General features: G+C 39.7%; 2 protein-coding genes across 13 annotated transcripts; one reads left to right on the top strand and one right to left on the bottom strand.

The window, feature by feature from the left end:
• The first annotated feature begins 1505 nt into the window (after positions 1-1505).
• On the top strand, positions 1506-4231 carry LOC133846341 (DNA replication licensing factor Mcm7). The gene is made up of 5 exons (XM_062281278.1): positions 1506-1679; positions 1743-2112; positions 2172-2673; positions 2736-3793; positions 3855-4231. Exons 1-5 carry the CDS (start codon positions 1649-1651, stop codon positions 4054-4056), a joined length of 2163 nt encoding a protein of 720 aa, XP_062137262.1. The 5' UTR covers positions 1506-1648; the 3' UTR covers positions 4057-4231.
• Positions 4232-4356: 125 nt separating this feature from the next.
• LOC133846340 (transient receptor potential cation channel subfamily A member 1) lies at positions 4357-15454 on the bottom strand. 12 transcript variants are annotated; one of them, XM_062281277.1, is made up of 17 exons: positions 15229-15454; positions 14551-14709; positions 12839-13024; positions 12183-12339; positions 12027-12117; positions 11768-11963; positions 11268-11375; positions 10359-10547; positions 9090-9318; positions 8448-9028; positions 7287-7601; positions 7052-7162; positions 6165-6385; positions 5548-6025; positions 5279-5441; positions 4940-5212; positions 4357-4879 (listed from the first exon to the last, which is right to left on the bottom strand). In XM_062281277.1, exons 1-17 carry the CDS (start codon positions 15364-15366, stop codon positions 4584-4586), a joined length of 3891 nt encoding a protein of 1296 aa, XP_062137261.1. In that variant the 5' UTR covers positions 15367-15454; the 3' UTR covers positions 4357-4583. The 12 variants fall into 12 exon arrangements, with proteins under 12 accessions (XP_062137261.1, XP_062137249.1, XP_062137250.1 ...); XM_062281265.1 differs by lacking the exon at positions 12839-13024 and adding an exon at positions 6710-6817 and having other exon boundaries at positions 11759-11963; XM_062281266.1 differs by lacking the exon at positions 12839-13024 and adding an exon at positions 6710-6817.

Here is a 15454-nt window from a genome sequence, read left to right as displayed (position 1 = left end):
AACCGAAATGAACAAACCATTTGAGGTAAAAATTGAAATGAATGTCATCAAATGCATCAAATACGGGGGAAAATGAAACTACGAATCAGATTGTTAATTTAAGTTGTTCGATTTGATGATCACTTCAGATATCAGATCAGATGAGAACTGAGCTTGCATTCGAAATTCAGATTCAGATTTTGATCAAGCCAAATGCCTCTTGACAAAAACAAAACACTTACCACACTTTGCAAATGCTGTAGATGTTTATTAACTTTAGTACTACTTTAGTAACTAAACTAACTAAATTCATAAATTGAACATTTTTGTGTTGCAAGAGAAACAACAAAAAAATTAAAACGATACAGGCGACACTCTAAAAAATAAGATAAAAGAAATACAGATAAAGAAAATACATAAAAAATTAAGCGAAATTTAAATACATATAAATATATATATAAATAATATATATATATAAAGTAAAGTAAAGTGTAACAATCTAGCGTGTAATGTGTAAAAAGCAAAAGTTCGATGTGAGCAAGAAGAAATTTAGTTAGTAGCCAATTAACAAATGATAAATGATAATTAAATAACAAATGATAATTGGATATATAATACTTGATAACGCTAATAACACAAACACACACCCACAAACAAATTGATCTACTTATATATAAATAAAAAATATATATAATATAAACATACTATTATTGATTGATAGCAACTAACGACCGTAGGGACAACCACAAAATATAAACAACAAGAGCAACAACGATATCGTTGGCGGTCCCGTAAATATTATGTGTATGTTAAACTATGTATAATTATTATTTTTATTATTTAACTATTGCATGTGATTAATAATATTTAAGTTAAACGTAAACACAACATATTATACTGTAACTTATGTATACCGACCGCAACAACAGCAAAACAAAATGCAATGTGCTATATGAGAAAAGCATCTTGTGTGACTCTATTCGATGATGATAACCAATGCAAAATGTGCACAAAAAAAAATTAAATGTACTACTTTTTAGACGCCTAAAAACCAATAAATAATTATTATGTAACAAAAAAACAAAATGAACATGAACTGCAAGTCCAAATATTTATTGACAGCATGACTAATGCCACGTTGTATATTTGCAATTTCTATGAAATACTTTTGTAATCCTCATTTAAATGCAAATAAACGTCAACATTTGAATTGAAATCATTGCGCGCCAAGTTTATTCATTTCACAGCGTTGCCACCACGGAGCTAGTTCACATGAGCTAAATCAAAGGTGCTGCCAACTCTTGTAAGAGCCAAGGTTATTGTGAGAATTTGGGTTGAAAGATAACGGTTTAAAGTAAATGTTTATTTTTAAATAAATATTCCAAGATTTTAGAAAAATTCAATAAACAGAAATTTTTAAAGAATGCAAAATCTGTTAAAATACATTATGATCTGGCAACCTTGGTATTTTCAAACGCACAGTGGTGGAAAGTATCGCGCAAAACTATCGCCAATATCGCAAAAAAAGGCGCGAAGCGAGCATAACGCGGACGCAGTCGGCAAGCGGGAAACGCTTGTTTTGCTGCATTGCTTGCTTGCATTTTGTTGCTAACATCCAAAGAGTGAAGTTATTCCGCTTTGTTTTTAACTGCTATAAAAATCTACACAAATGGCACGCCGAGACTACGCTCAAGACAGAGGTAAGAAAAGTAGCTGCAAAAAATTAAAGAACAAATGATAAACATAAAACAAATTCCACGTAGAATCGATCAAAACCTTTTTGGCCGAATTCTGCAAATGCGACGACGATGGTAAAAAGGAGTTTGTTTATGGTTCGCAACTCGTCAAGCTAGCGCATCGTGAGCAAGTGCTCATCACCATCGATCTGGATGATCTGGCTGAATTCAATGAGAGTCTCGCCGAGGCTGTGATTGAGAATTGTCGACGCTATGCGGCCATTTTCAGTGATGTGATTGCCGAGCTGCTCCCCAGCTATAAACAGCAAGAGGTGCACGCAAAGGACGCGCTGGATGTGTACATCGAGCATCGCTTGATGATGGATGCACGCACTCGCAATCCCATGGAGCAGCGTGACGAGCGCAACGCCTTCCCCACCGAGCTGATGAAGCGATTGTAAGTACATAAATTCCAAGGGAAAGAAGTTTCTCTGAAAGTCTCTTCTCTGTTTGCAGTGAGGTGGGTTTCAAGCCACAGTCTACAGAGAAGGCACACTCCATTCGCGAAGTGAAGGCCCAACAGATTGGCAAATTGGTCACAGTGCGTGGCATTGTCACACGCTGCACCGAGGTGAAGCCCATGATGGTTGTGGCCACCTACACTTGCGATCGCTGCGGCTCTGAGACCTATCAGCCCGTCAATTCGTTGTCGTTTATTCCTGTGCAAGATTGTCCTTCGGATGATTGCCGTGTGAACAAAGCAGGCGGACGTCTTTATCTGCAGACGCGTGGCTCCAAGTTCGTGAAGTTCCAGGAGATCAAAATGCAAGAGCACAGCGATCAAGTGCCCGTTGGCCACATTCCACGCAGCATGACGGTGCTTTGTCGTGGCGAGGTGACGCGCATGGCACAGCCAGGTGATCATGTGCTTGTCTCTGGTGTTTTCCTGCCCATGGTGCGCACGGGCTTCGCACAGATGATTCAGGGTCTGCTCTCGGAGACTTTCCTGCAAGCACACGTAAGTTGCTTACAGTCTCTTGCAATCTTTCCTTAAACTAATCCATTTTCTTTGCTATTTAGCGCATTATTTGCATCAACAAGAACGACGACATTTCGGACAAGGACGCAGAACTCACGCCCGCTGAATTGGAGGAGTTGGCCCAGGATGATTTCTATGAGCGTTTGGCTACTAGCTTGGCACCAGAAATCTACGGTCATTTGGATGTGAAGAAGGCTCTGCTTTTGCTGCTCGTAGGCGGAGTAGATAAGCGTCCTGATGGCATGAAGATTCGTGGCAGCATCAATATCTGCCTGATGGGCGATCCTGGTGTGGCCAAATCCCAGCTGCTTGGTTACATTAGCCGCCTGGCCGTGCGTTCGCAGTACACCACAGGACGTGGTTCCTCAGGCGTCGGCTTAACAGCTGCTGTTATGAAGGATCCACTAACAGGAGAAATGACGCTCGAGGGTGGCGCTTTGGTGTTGGCTGATCAGGGCGTCTGCTGCATTGACGAGTTCGATAAAATGGCGGATGCGGATCGTACAGCTATTCACGAGGTGATGGAACAGCAGACTATTTCGATTGCCAAAGCAGGCATCATGACCACACTGAATGCGCGTGTTTCCATCTTGGCAGCAGCCAATCCTGCCTTTGGTCGTTACAATCCACGTCGCACGGTGGAGCAGAACATTCAGTTGCCTGCCGCTTTGTTGTCGCGTTTCGATTTGCTGTGGCTCATCCAGGATAAACCGGATCGTGACAATGATCTGCGACTGGCCAAGCACATTACGTATGTGCACAGCCATAGCAAGCAGCCGCCGTCGCGCATCAAGTCGCTGGACATGAATCTGATGCGTCGCTACATCAATCTGTGCAAGCGCAAGAATCCAACCATTCCCGACGAGCTCACCGAGTACATTGTGGGCGCCTATGTGGAGTTGCGTCGCGAGGCACGCAACCAGAAGGACATGACCTTCACATCGGCTCGTAATCTGCTCGGCATTCTGCGCCTTTCGACGGCTTTGGCGCGTCTGCGTCTCTCCGATCGCGTGGAGAAGGATGATGTTTCAGAGGCGTTGCGTTTGCTGGAGATGTCCAAGGATTCGCTCAACCAGATACACGAGCACCAGAAGGGACAGTAAGTCTTAAAGATTAACTTAAAAGTATTCCAATCGTTATTAATAACGTTTTCTTTGCAGTGTTCCCAACACTTCGGATCGCATCTTTGCCATCGTACGCGAGTTGGCTGGATCGGGCAAGGCTGTTAAGATTGCCGACATCATGGATCGCTGCACGACAAAGGGCTTCAAACCCGACCAGGTGGACAAATGCATCGATGACTATGAGGAGCTCAACGTGTGGCAGGTCAACATGGGCCGCACCAAGATTACATTCATGTAAACAGACGCTTCAATCAATTGCCAATCATTTTATCTATTTCTACTTGTAGTCTGTAAGCATTCATATCTCTCAATTGTTCCCATTTACACACAATCATTACATTACACAAGAATTCTCATCAACCAATTTATTTATAAATATATTTCGCAATTTTGTGCAAAAGTTTCCATTAATATTTCACATGCATAAATTGACTTTATTCCAATTGTAGACGAAAACATTAAAGTACACAGATAAAGACGAATCATTTCGAATGACATTTAAGTATAGATTATTTTATAAATAGAAGTGTTGAATATAATTCCGTTAAACTTGCATAAAATACTCTCAGCTTTAGCCGTTTAAATTCGTTGATTCCATTTCGTAATTCCATGACTTCCAAGTTGCTCTCAGTTTCAGTTAACAGATATAAATACAATACATATAGTTGGGTATACTTTCGACTACTGGGATTGAAAATTGCACTACTCTACGAACTTTGCTTAGATATGATGTGGCATTGATGCCTTGCCCCTCTCCCCTCCTCTTTACATGCCCTTGTTGAAGCTCAAAGCTGCCCGCAATTTATTGCGTATACGCGGTGAGTTCCAACGATTGCCACCCGCCGAACTGAGACCCACAACTGAGCGAAGTTCATTGGGCGAGATGCCCTCATCCACATCGTCTGCCTCCGTTTTGATCTCCATCTTCTGGACAATCAGGCGCACCAACTGATGCTGTTGCTCCAACATGCGACTAATGTCCCGCAACTTGCGTCGTTGTCGCTCCAGCTCTGCATTAACCAAATCATCGTTGTTGTCAAAGCCAAAGGCATCCATTGCAGCTATTTAGGGAAGCACAGCTTAGAGTTAAATTCGAAAACTGGGAGAGAATGAATACATACAATCATCGGTGAAGGGATTCGAGAACCATTTGCGTAGTATAAAGTCCAAAAAGCCAAGTTTACACTTCGTATCATTGGGATACTCAATCAGCTCCATTTTGTCCACACGCTGCAGCCACACATGTGGCAACTTGCGCTCCAGCTCAGTGTGTAGCACCACCTGCATGGCCAATCGCTTCAGCTGGGCATTGCGACGCACTGACTCAATGTCGCCAACGGCCAAACCGATGAGCAAGTTCATCAACAGAATGGGCATTAAGACCATGAATACGCCTGTTTAAGAAGAAAGAAAGAAATATTAATTAAAGATCTTGAAGAGATAACGCAAGGCGAACTTACTCAGTATCAAGAATGACGTCATCGGGACCTTGAGCTGCTCACGGTAGTAGGTAGTCACATAGGTGCCCACAAAGTCCAGCTCACCCAGCATCATCGAGAAAGTGCGCAGCAGCGACATGGGTATGTTCGAGAAGGACAAATGATTAGGCTGCGAGTCGATGATCTAAAAGTAATACAGACAAAGAAAGAGTGAGTAAGTAAATTTTTGGTGTAGTATGATATATACACATATCAGAACAAATTATTTCTGGCTCTACTTTTATACGAACCTTCGAGAGCAGTATGTAGAACGCCAGTCCAAACGCAATGATCAGTATGGAGAATACCATCAGCACCTTGATGAGCGTCTGCAGAATCTCCAAGAACATCACCACATAGATTCCCACCTGATCGAAGCGTTGCAGAAAGAGCAGCAATCGGAACCAGGACAAAAAGACAGCGATCGCAGCAGCCGAGTAGTGAACGGTAGTGATCTCGCCACCTGGCTTAAAGGTGGGCGCAACCATGATCAGCGCAGAGATTTGGAGCACCCAAGAGATGATGTTGACTGTCTCAACTAAATAGTGCAGACGCTGCTGATAGATCTGTATGAATTCGCGCACCGAATTGAGCAAAATGTAGACGACAATGACGACGGCACAGAAGAGAATGCAGTTGGTGCGATTGATGTGCTCCACGCAAGAGTCGCGACGCAAACGAGCTGCAGCTAGAGGATCCTTTGAAAGGTTCCTGGCCAACTCATCCCAGCTAAGAATGAGAATATATAATAGTATACATTGATATAGTACTTCATTGAATATATATCATACAGTGCAAAATATAACAGAGAAAGTAATAATACTCTTTTACTCTATGTGTAGCGGGTATACAAATTTGTTCAACTCACCTGCCCTGACAGTATTTGTTGGTGGTTTCATTGCCATTTGAACGCAGCTCAATGTTGTTCATCATCAGCGAGGAATAGATAGTGACAAAGACCAGAAAGATAGAGTACACAAGCAGATTGGCCAAATGAAAGTATTTGCCATACGAGTTCCACTTCATTTGTAGATACTTTTGGCTAAGCGGATGAGCAAGCAGCTCAACTCTGCCATGGGTCACCATAGTCTAACAGCATTCAACAGAAAATATGAAGGATATTAGAAGGAAGTATTTAAAGCACGACAAGCACAACAACAAATGTAATACTAGTAAAAATACCACAACTACTATAAACTACTATAACTAAGTAAAATCTACAGCAGACAACACCAAAAAGGGGACGATCACAAATGCGCAGACTTTTTTGCATTTATTTTTTTGATTTACATAACAATTTTTAAAAATGTAACGAGCACGAGAATTGAAATCTTAGCAGTCAGTACTCTGCCCAGTTCCTGAAGAATTGGACAAAGTTCCGTTACTGCTGCAACTTTAAATATGAAAACTCACATTCACTACAGACAATGGCGCCGGTCGCCATTTGGGATCGTTAAATTCTTTACGCTTTTCCTCGATTTGCTTGGGTGTCTTTTGATATGGCCCAAATGAATACTTGATCTGGTTGATTGATTGATAGGTTGGATTGCAGTTTTTGGTTATACAATATCAAAATTTAATAGGGGAAAGGCGTGTGTGCATGCATGAAATTGTGTGAAACGTATGAAGCGGACTTAAAAAGCTGAAGGAGCAAAGAAAAGGGGTTCTACAAATGGACTCGAGCATTCTAAACTACTTCCATGCGTCTTCATAATATTTTATTTTTTTGGTATTTTCTTTTTTTTTTAAGCTTACATTCAGCGCCGGCAATGGAATGGGATTGGATGTCATAATTGGCTCTCCGGTTTTCTCATCGATCTTAGCAAACATAAAGGGGCATTGCAAGAATGCAAAAGAGTATCTAATCTGCATATGCGAGAAAGAGTTCAGCATCAGTTCAAGAGTCGTTCTCAATGGGCATGATTTAAATGAGTGATAAGTGTGAAAGATTCTTCAGGTTCAGCTAGATTTGGAGCACGATAAAACTTACGTAGAAACTCTTCGAGTCCTTCTTACAATTCGCCTTTGTAATACATTTATCCTGTACTGCCTCAAATACCCGCGGCATCGATGCAATCAGCGCCAGGGTGACACAAGGATGCTTGTCGGATCGCAGTGCCATCACCTCGTTGGCACGTTCCTCATGCGTGACCATAGCCAAAGCTGCCTCTGGATACTTGTAGTAGATGGCATAGTCGATGGCACTCATGTCCAGCACATTGTAGACCAGCTTGCAGCCCATGGACATCAGCACAGAAATTGCGTGCGGCTTGTTTTCCATTGTGGCCAAGTGGAGCGCTGTGTTCTGGAAGCGGATGAGTAAAGCATGCAGTAAATTATTGCATTGATTGCAATTCAAGCAGATTATGTAAACTTGCTACTGATGTAATTCTAATGCAATTGAATCGATATGTTTAAATTTCAATTGAATGCTAATAACATTTTAGAAATCTAATTACTGTACACAATTAAGCAATGAACTTTAATTGCTTACACATTTACATATGAAAGCAACAGAAATTCCGTTAAATTTGTTTCGGTTGGAGCTTAAATTTTAATAAATAATAATAAAATAAATTGAAATGTATGTCTAATTTAATTTAATTTTAAAGGGTGTCCGATTTATATATCGTTAAAGAATACTTAATTTCAATTTCAACAAATTAACATTTATAGTTAAGCCAAATTCAATAAAAAATAATTAATAATCCTAATTAAGAAGTTGTAATGATTTTCGAATTGAATAAAATTTTAAGTTTATTTTTCCTAATTAAAGTAATTTGAAATGTATTATTGTAAGTACCTAATCTAATTTTAATGGGATCGGAATTTAATGGTAATTAAATTAAAATTTATACCATTACCTTAACTGTATCATAACTTGATTTTCTTTTTGCTATTTCAATAGAATTGGAATTTTTATTTGAGTTTATTTAATTTTTATGAGAGCCTTATCTAATTTTGTTGAAAACCTATATTTCTTTAACATAAATAAAAGTGACCTATTTTAATGGCAAAGTAGAATTAAAAGAATAAACTATTTAAGTGGGCAAGGAACTAAAAAATCTTACGACTTTCGAACGGAACCTGAGCTTAGCTTTCTTCTTTTTCATAATCGGTGTTGTTCCCTTGATTATCACCACAAACTCACCCCATCCTTGTCCACCTGGTCGAGCAGATGCGAGTGCACCGAGTGCAGCAACTCAATTGTCTCAGTGTAGCCAGACATGGCAGCCAGCTGCAGCGGATTGCGTCCCGAGTGGTCGCGATGCAGCAAGGCACCACGATTGAGCAGCAGCTGCACCACACGCGTGTGCCCTTGCTGCGAAGCAATGTGCAACGGCGTCATCCCAGCGCCATCGCTCTCATTGATGATGAATGAACCCTTTTCGGAGTCGAGCAGCTGCCGCACTGTGTTGTATCTTCCATAGCGTGCAGCAAAGTGCAAAGGACTCTCGTTGTTGTTGTTCTTCAAATTAATACAAGCGCCCAGTCGAATGAGATTCTCTAGCGATCGAATATGGCCATCTCGACTGGCATAATGCAAAGGCGAACAGCCCATGTCGTCCTTCTCATTCAGCAGCAACTGCAGCTGCTGCTGTGTCTGACAATTTGCCACATGCTCAGCAAAATCAGTTAAGCGACCGCCATTCATGATGACAAAGTGCAGCACATTCCTTGCAGCAGCATCCTTTACATCAATGCTGGCTCCCAGACGAATCAAAAGATGCACTGTGTAGAGCATAAAATATCAATCATACGCAGTGTTGCCCATTTAGTTTATACAACTTACCTGTCTTCCAGCCACTACGTGAGGCGGCCAATAGTAGCGGGGAACGATGCTCCTTATCCAGCGCATTGATCTCGGCTCCTTCGTTCACCAAATAAGAAACAATATCCGGATGATCAAACATCGAGGCGCAGTGCAAAGGCGTCATCTTCTGCACGTCGGTGCAGCTCAAGCAAATCCGCTTCTCTAGAGGTTGCATCTCAAACATCAATTTCACTATTTCAATGGCGCCCTGATAAAAATAATTATAAATAATTAAAAAATATATAGTTTTGATATTATTGTAACTTCAATTGTGAATACATATGTATAGTTTTCATATTATTATAACTTGAACTATAACTCTAAAATAGACTTAGACCCAGATGCATATTAATAAGTAAAAAGATTTTGGAAAAGCCATTGTTACATTAGTAAGAAAAATAATGTAGTGAGAGCCAATGTTCTAAATCTATTCAATATTCATTTTTGTTTTAGAAGCACATAATTTTACTAAGAAAAATCTTGTTAATTACTATCAATATTGTTTTTCTTTTTGATATTTAAAGTTTCACTTTAAAGAAACCGACAGCAGTTGAAGGAAAGATGAGGATATAGCGAAATATTATCAAAAATAATTGGCGTACATTAAGCTAAAATATGAAAGTGAAATGGCAACAATATGAAATAAAGAAATATATGGGAAAAAGCGGGAAATATGATGACAATGTAACGATGCCAAGCGATGCAATTTGGGGTCACAAAATGAACTCGAAATTAAAGCGCAAGTAGCTGCAGTTAAATTAAAATTTATGATATTCTTAAATGAAACAAACTTCCGGAATATTTATGGTAACTTCTTCACATGAAGTCGTCACATGTTTTTAATTGACATTCTTAAATAATTTAAGCAGTCCTCCATTTAAGCTGTCATTAATTCAATTAATCTTCACAGGCAAACCACTTAAAAAGTGTTTTCTAATAATTTTAAAAATATATATTTCCAATAGTATTTGTTTTTTCCTTTCAACACACACTGACTGCTCTCATTGCTGCCAGCAACGACTTCCGTAAGAAAGTCACGTTCGTCTAGCACGAATTTGCATAAGAATTTGTCAAATGAAAGTCACAAAAGTATTTACACCTAAACCAGCGAGAGAGAGTGCGAGACGCAACTGGCAACAGAGCGACACACACTCTGTTTAACTATGAGTTGTGGGCCAAACTAAGTTGCCACAAGTGTCAGGTAACCAAGGCGAGGCCACAAACGATGTCAGAGCACCTGTTACTCACCTGGGCGCACGCCAAGTGAACTGGCGTCGAGAGATCATGTTGCTGTGTTGATATTTTAGCGCCAGATTTGAGGCAGAGCTCCACAGCTTTAATGTCGCCACCATGCACCGCTGAATGCAGTGGCACGTTTCCTTCCGAGTCGTAGAACGATATCATTTCTTCGCGAGTGCAACCACGTTGCTCGCCCCACTGTAAAAAGAAGGTTTGAATTTTATTTTAGCTTACAAAGTTTAAAATGTTATGAAATAGTAAATACAAACATATAAATACAATAATTGAGATAAATTAAGATTTAGTTTATTGAGCGAAGTCATTGACCGACCTAAAGAGTTGATCCTTCCTTTCAACTCTTTATTTATGATATTAATAGAATATAAATACAATAATTAAGAATAATTTAGATTTCGTCTGTTGAGCAAAGTCATTGACCGACCTAAAATGTTGATCCTTCCTTGAATTTGTCTCATTATGTTTAAAACTTAACTGATTAAAAGAGAAATCGAAGAGAAGTTGCGGACAAACTGAGGGAAATCGATAATGGAACAAATAAACCCGCCGAAATTGATACTTTTTAAAGCAGGCACGCAACACGGCGTATACGTAATTTTCAATAAAAGCAGCAAAACGGGAAAACGCAATGCATAAAAAGGTCAGCTCGCAACGAGGGAGAAAGCGAGCATGACTGACTGGGAAAGTGGGCAGCACTGCAATACGATAAAAGTAAAGTATGTAGATAAAGCGCTTGGGGACTTTTGATGGGCGAGCAAACCACTTAAGGCGCTTGACATCAGATCAAAGTAAAGTTGACCGCTGGACAGCTGTGTAGAGTTGTTACTGGCATGCAAAGCATAATATGGGACTACTACAACGAATAATAATATATATACATATAGAGTACTTGTGACTTGCCTGGAAAAAGACCTCCATTGTCTTGGAGCTGGCGTTTTTAGCCGCCTCGTGTATGGGATAATAACCATTGTTGCAAGGTCTACGGGGGCATGCATCGAACTCGGTAATCTGCAAGAGTTGACACAGAGAACATAGAGAGACAGATATACATTACATCACTTGTAAGTGGCAACTTCCATACGCACATACACACAAAACAGAGATACGACACAACAAACTTACAGAGGAATGCGAGTAGCACTTGAGAAAAAAAATATGTAGCATACTTTTGTGCGCATGCAAATTTGCAGTTGAATGAGCATTGTACAAACCTTTCTCGTTCATAATAAATTATTTTGTGTAGCTATGTAAGCGTGTGTATGTGTGTGAGAGAGAGTGCGTGCATGTGTGTGTTTGGGAATTTGATTAATGGCCAATTTTAGTGAGAGAGAGAAAGAACGCATCTACAAGTAAAACAATTATATGTACAAAAAAAAGCTGTAAGGACTCACACCACTTACCAGGATACGAGCACACTCCTCGTGGTCATAGATGGCCGCCAAGTGGAGAGCAGTGCGTCCATGCTCACCACCCTGCTGTATGTCGATAACACTCCGATACTGACCCATCACACGCAACGACTTCACTTTATTCAACTCCGTCGCCAGATGCACGGGCGCCTGTTTCTTTTCATTTAGCACGCCGGTGTCCACAGGACTGTAGAGTGAAAGGGAAATACTGCAAAAAAGAGCCTAATGAGACAAGGCAGCTGGCACTTACATGGAGAGCAAATAGTCCAATGCTTCGTAGGCGTCGCATTCAACAGCAATGTGAAGTGGTGTATTGCCCGCATTGTCCTTGGCATTGAAGTCTGCGAAATGGAATTAATGTTGCAGTTGCAGTTGCAGCTGTTAGCTATTCTCTGTGTTAACTCACCTCCTCGCTGATCGCAGATGTAGCGCAATATATTGACACGATTTCTGGCCGCCGCCTGATGTGCTGCAGTGCGTCCTTTTCCATCTTTCAGCGTTATACGCGTCGTATCCGCAATATAGAGACGCTTAAAATCATCCAAGTTACCCGACTCGGCTGCCTGCAAATGCCAAGAACGTATAGATTTAAAATCCAAAGTGCTAATCAAACTGTTGAAACTAAAAGATAAACATTGCCAGCAGCGAATACGGCTTCAAGCTAAAAACTTTCTTCAACTTTTAACACGCGCCTCACTCAACTTGAAGAAACGACAAACTGGGATACAAGGTGGCACTCTAGTTTAATCAAAATTCTCCAGTAAATTGAACAATGAGTGCGACAACGGTTACATTCATTCATTCATTCATTTAGTTCCGCCTGCCAACAAGCGTAGACAAAGACAAGTCAGCTATGGGAACAGCTCTCTTAATGAAAATGTCTCTTGACGTGTTTTTTTGCTGTTTTTCCATGCTTTGTCTTGGCCATGGCCTCTTGCAAAATATTGTTGCGCTCTTTTCGACTAGCAACAACAAACCAAATGTACAGCAACTAAATCAGTTTGTCAGTCTCGAGTTGCATGTTGACAAAGTTAGTTGGAATTTCCTTGGCCCAGCGTTTACCTGCATAAACTCGTCGACGTGTATCTTGGGCGCTGAAGACATCCGCAAGATGCGCGCCCATTTGTTGGACAGATTCAGTGGCCCCATCGATGACAGCTCAGTGCCGCGCACCCAACCGTTAATCAGAAACCGCAACGAGCTGATGACCACCTCCCTTTTGGGTGCCTCCGTGTCGCTCGTCATGCTCTCAGGTACCAATTATTACATTTCATTCACTTTCTTTTATGACTTTCTAAGTAAATTAAATTCATGTTTGCTCAGCTACTTTGTTTCGTTTAGTTTACAGGTACTTCTCTAAAATGGATAATTTAACGAATAAGCTCTTTGGTTGGCTAATATAACTTCAAAATTAAGTTACTACTCTAAAATATATAATATAAAGTGTTGTCTTTTTTCTTAGCTACTAGAAGTTTAATGAATTTTAAAATGATTGTATTTCTCTAAAAGACCATTTTGTAAACATTCCCTTTTCTTGTCTAATACAACTTTAAAATAATTTAAAACATACAAATTTCTACTTCATCTTTAAATTACAAGAAAACCATAAATCCTTCTGTCTCCTTTAAAAAATAGGATTTAATAAATTGTTCTTTATTTTGTCTATAACAACGCTTTATTATTTTCAAACCGCAAAAATGTGTTGGCTCACTTTAATCTTATTTTGGAGCGCACGTTGAAAGTATCTGGTTTTATTGAATATTTTAAATTTATATAATTTAATTTGATTCTATATAGTAGAGCTTTTGTGAAGCACTAGAAATAGTTTGATAGATTAAAAATGCTTTTGAAATTCTGATGCATAAAATTTCATCTTATTACGAGTGCAAAACATTGATGGTTATGAAATATATATTGAAAGTATGTAAACATTAAATACAATATTGTAAAAATCCTTCCGTTTTTATGAGAAATTTAATTGAAATTTATATGAGTTTTTATAATTTTGTAAACTTTCTTGTGCTGAGCTTTCTTTACTAAAATATTATATACTTCTACAATGTTATATGTTTGCGTCTATTTAATTTCATTGCCACAAATTGAAAATGCGCAGAAATAGCGAAACTATTTAAAAACCAAATTGATTTCATTCCTTCCAACTACAAATTCAATTTCCCAATGCCTTAGGCACTTCTTCCGTATCCCCTTTGCATTTATGTTATTTCTTTGTTACTTTCTCAATCACTTTGATTCAATTATTAATTGCAATTCATCGTATTTCACACTGTTCACTTGTCTTCACATTTAAACAATTGTCTGGCGCTTATCCGTTTGCCATCTTTATCTGTCGTTATGCCGCACACGAGAAGTTCCGTCGAACTGAAATCTCGGTGCGAGCTGTCGTTGCTTTTATATCCTGTGCGTGAACCGAACGCCATTTTGCCATCGGCAAGGATTTACTGGCAACGCGTGGTGAGTTTTATTCAATTCGCGAGTCAATTTTCATTTTGTTTCAATTTGAGGCAATGTGCGTGTTGTTGTTTGTTGCATGTTCGACTTGTTGCGTTTGTTGTGCTGACAGCAGAACTTGTTGCGTTGCGTGCGATGTTATCTTTAAGTGATTTCACGTTATCCACTTTTATGTAAGCACCGATGATGTTATACCAAAAGCAAGCAAAGATTGTGCTTTATATTTCCCCATATTGCCATTGGGGGAATAATCGGTCAGACAGAGCTTTATCACTTAACGAGCCGAGTTTAAATGTCAAGCTTACCCTTAGTATCCTGAAAGGACTGTCACGCAACAGGCACACTTGCTCAGCAGCTGGCTCCGCTGGCAGAATGGCCTCTAATGGAGTATCCATATCGTCACCGCCAATTTCCACACGCTTGGGACCTGCGCTGCGTTCGATAATCATCGAGAATATCCAATACTAGAAATATAGAGATTTGATTAAAAGAAAACGAGTAAGAAAATTACAATCGAATGTGCTCGACTGTGAGATGTCCGCTACCCGCTCTGAATGATAGCAAAACCGTGCGGTAATTTCAATAAATATACCAACTTAATACGCCGAAAATATGCTGAAATATATTGAAATATATGTTTGATAATATAGGTATATTAAACAAATGCTGAATTATACCGAAATGTGAATTTGGTATACTGATATACAATTACTATTACTACATACTGTATAATCATTTAAACATACCAAATAAATATACCGAAAAAATAATAGAATATACCGAAATGTATATTTATTATATTTATACACTTCTAACATTACTATTACGGTATTATTGTTTCATTATACCAAAAAATACTAAAATATAACGAAATGTATATTTGGTACATTGATATACCAAGTAGTCATACGTATTCATACGGACGGACAGACAGACAAACCCTATGGATAGCGTGTATAAAAAGAGTTGGCTTTATAACTGACCTTGCTGTTGCGTTGACTGGTGCTGGAGCTGCTGTTACTTCGTGTCTTGGGCAGCAACTTGGGCTGTGCTTCCATTAGATCTGGTGGCGATAGAGCCGAGCATTGGGCATTGTACACGCTGTTGAAGAGCTTGGGCATGCTGAGATCACTCTCTGTGGAATCCGCTTGATCCGCTGTGCGATCCAAGCCAATAACTGCTGATGAAATGGTAAAGGGCCGCGAATTG

Source organism: Drosophila sulfurigaster, chromosome 3 (genome assembly GCF_023558435.1).
Source record: "Drosophila sulfurigaster albostrigata strain 15112-1811.04 chromosome 3, ASM2355843v2, whole genome shotgun sequence".
Classification (NCBI taxonomy): domain Eukaryota; kingdom Metazoa; phylum Arthropoda; class Insecta; order Diptera; family Drosophilidae; genus Drosophila; species Drosophila sulfurigaster.
Note: the sequence above shows the minus strand (reverse complement) of the source record. Positions and strands in the feature narration are given on the sequence as shown.

Coding starts and splice junctions, on each gene's coding strand:
- LOC133846340 (XM_062281277.1), bottom strand. CDS start 15,366: ATGCCCAAGCTCTTCAACAGCGTGTACAATGCCCAATGCTCGGCTCTA. Junction 10,548..11,267: donor CAATGGAGGTCTTTTTCCAG/GCAAGTCACAAG, acceptor TTCTTTTTACAG/TGGGGCGAGCAACGTGGTTG. Junction 7,163..7,286: donor AGGACTCGAAGAGTTTCTAC/GTAAGTTTTATC, acceptor TCGCATATGCAG/ATTAGATACTCTTTTGCATT.
- LOC133846341 (XM_062281278.1), top strand. CDS start 1,649: ATGGCACGCCGAGACTACGCTCAAGACAGAG. Junction 1,680..1,742: donor AGACTACGCTCAAGACAGAG/GTAAGAAAAGTA, acceptor AATTCCACGTAG/AATCGATCAAAACCTTTTTG. Junction 2,674..2,735: donor AGACTTTCCTGCAAGCACAC/GTAAGTTGCTTA, acceptor TTTGCTATTTAG/CGCATTATTTGCATCAACAA.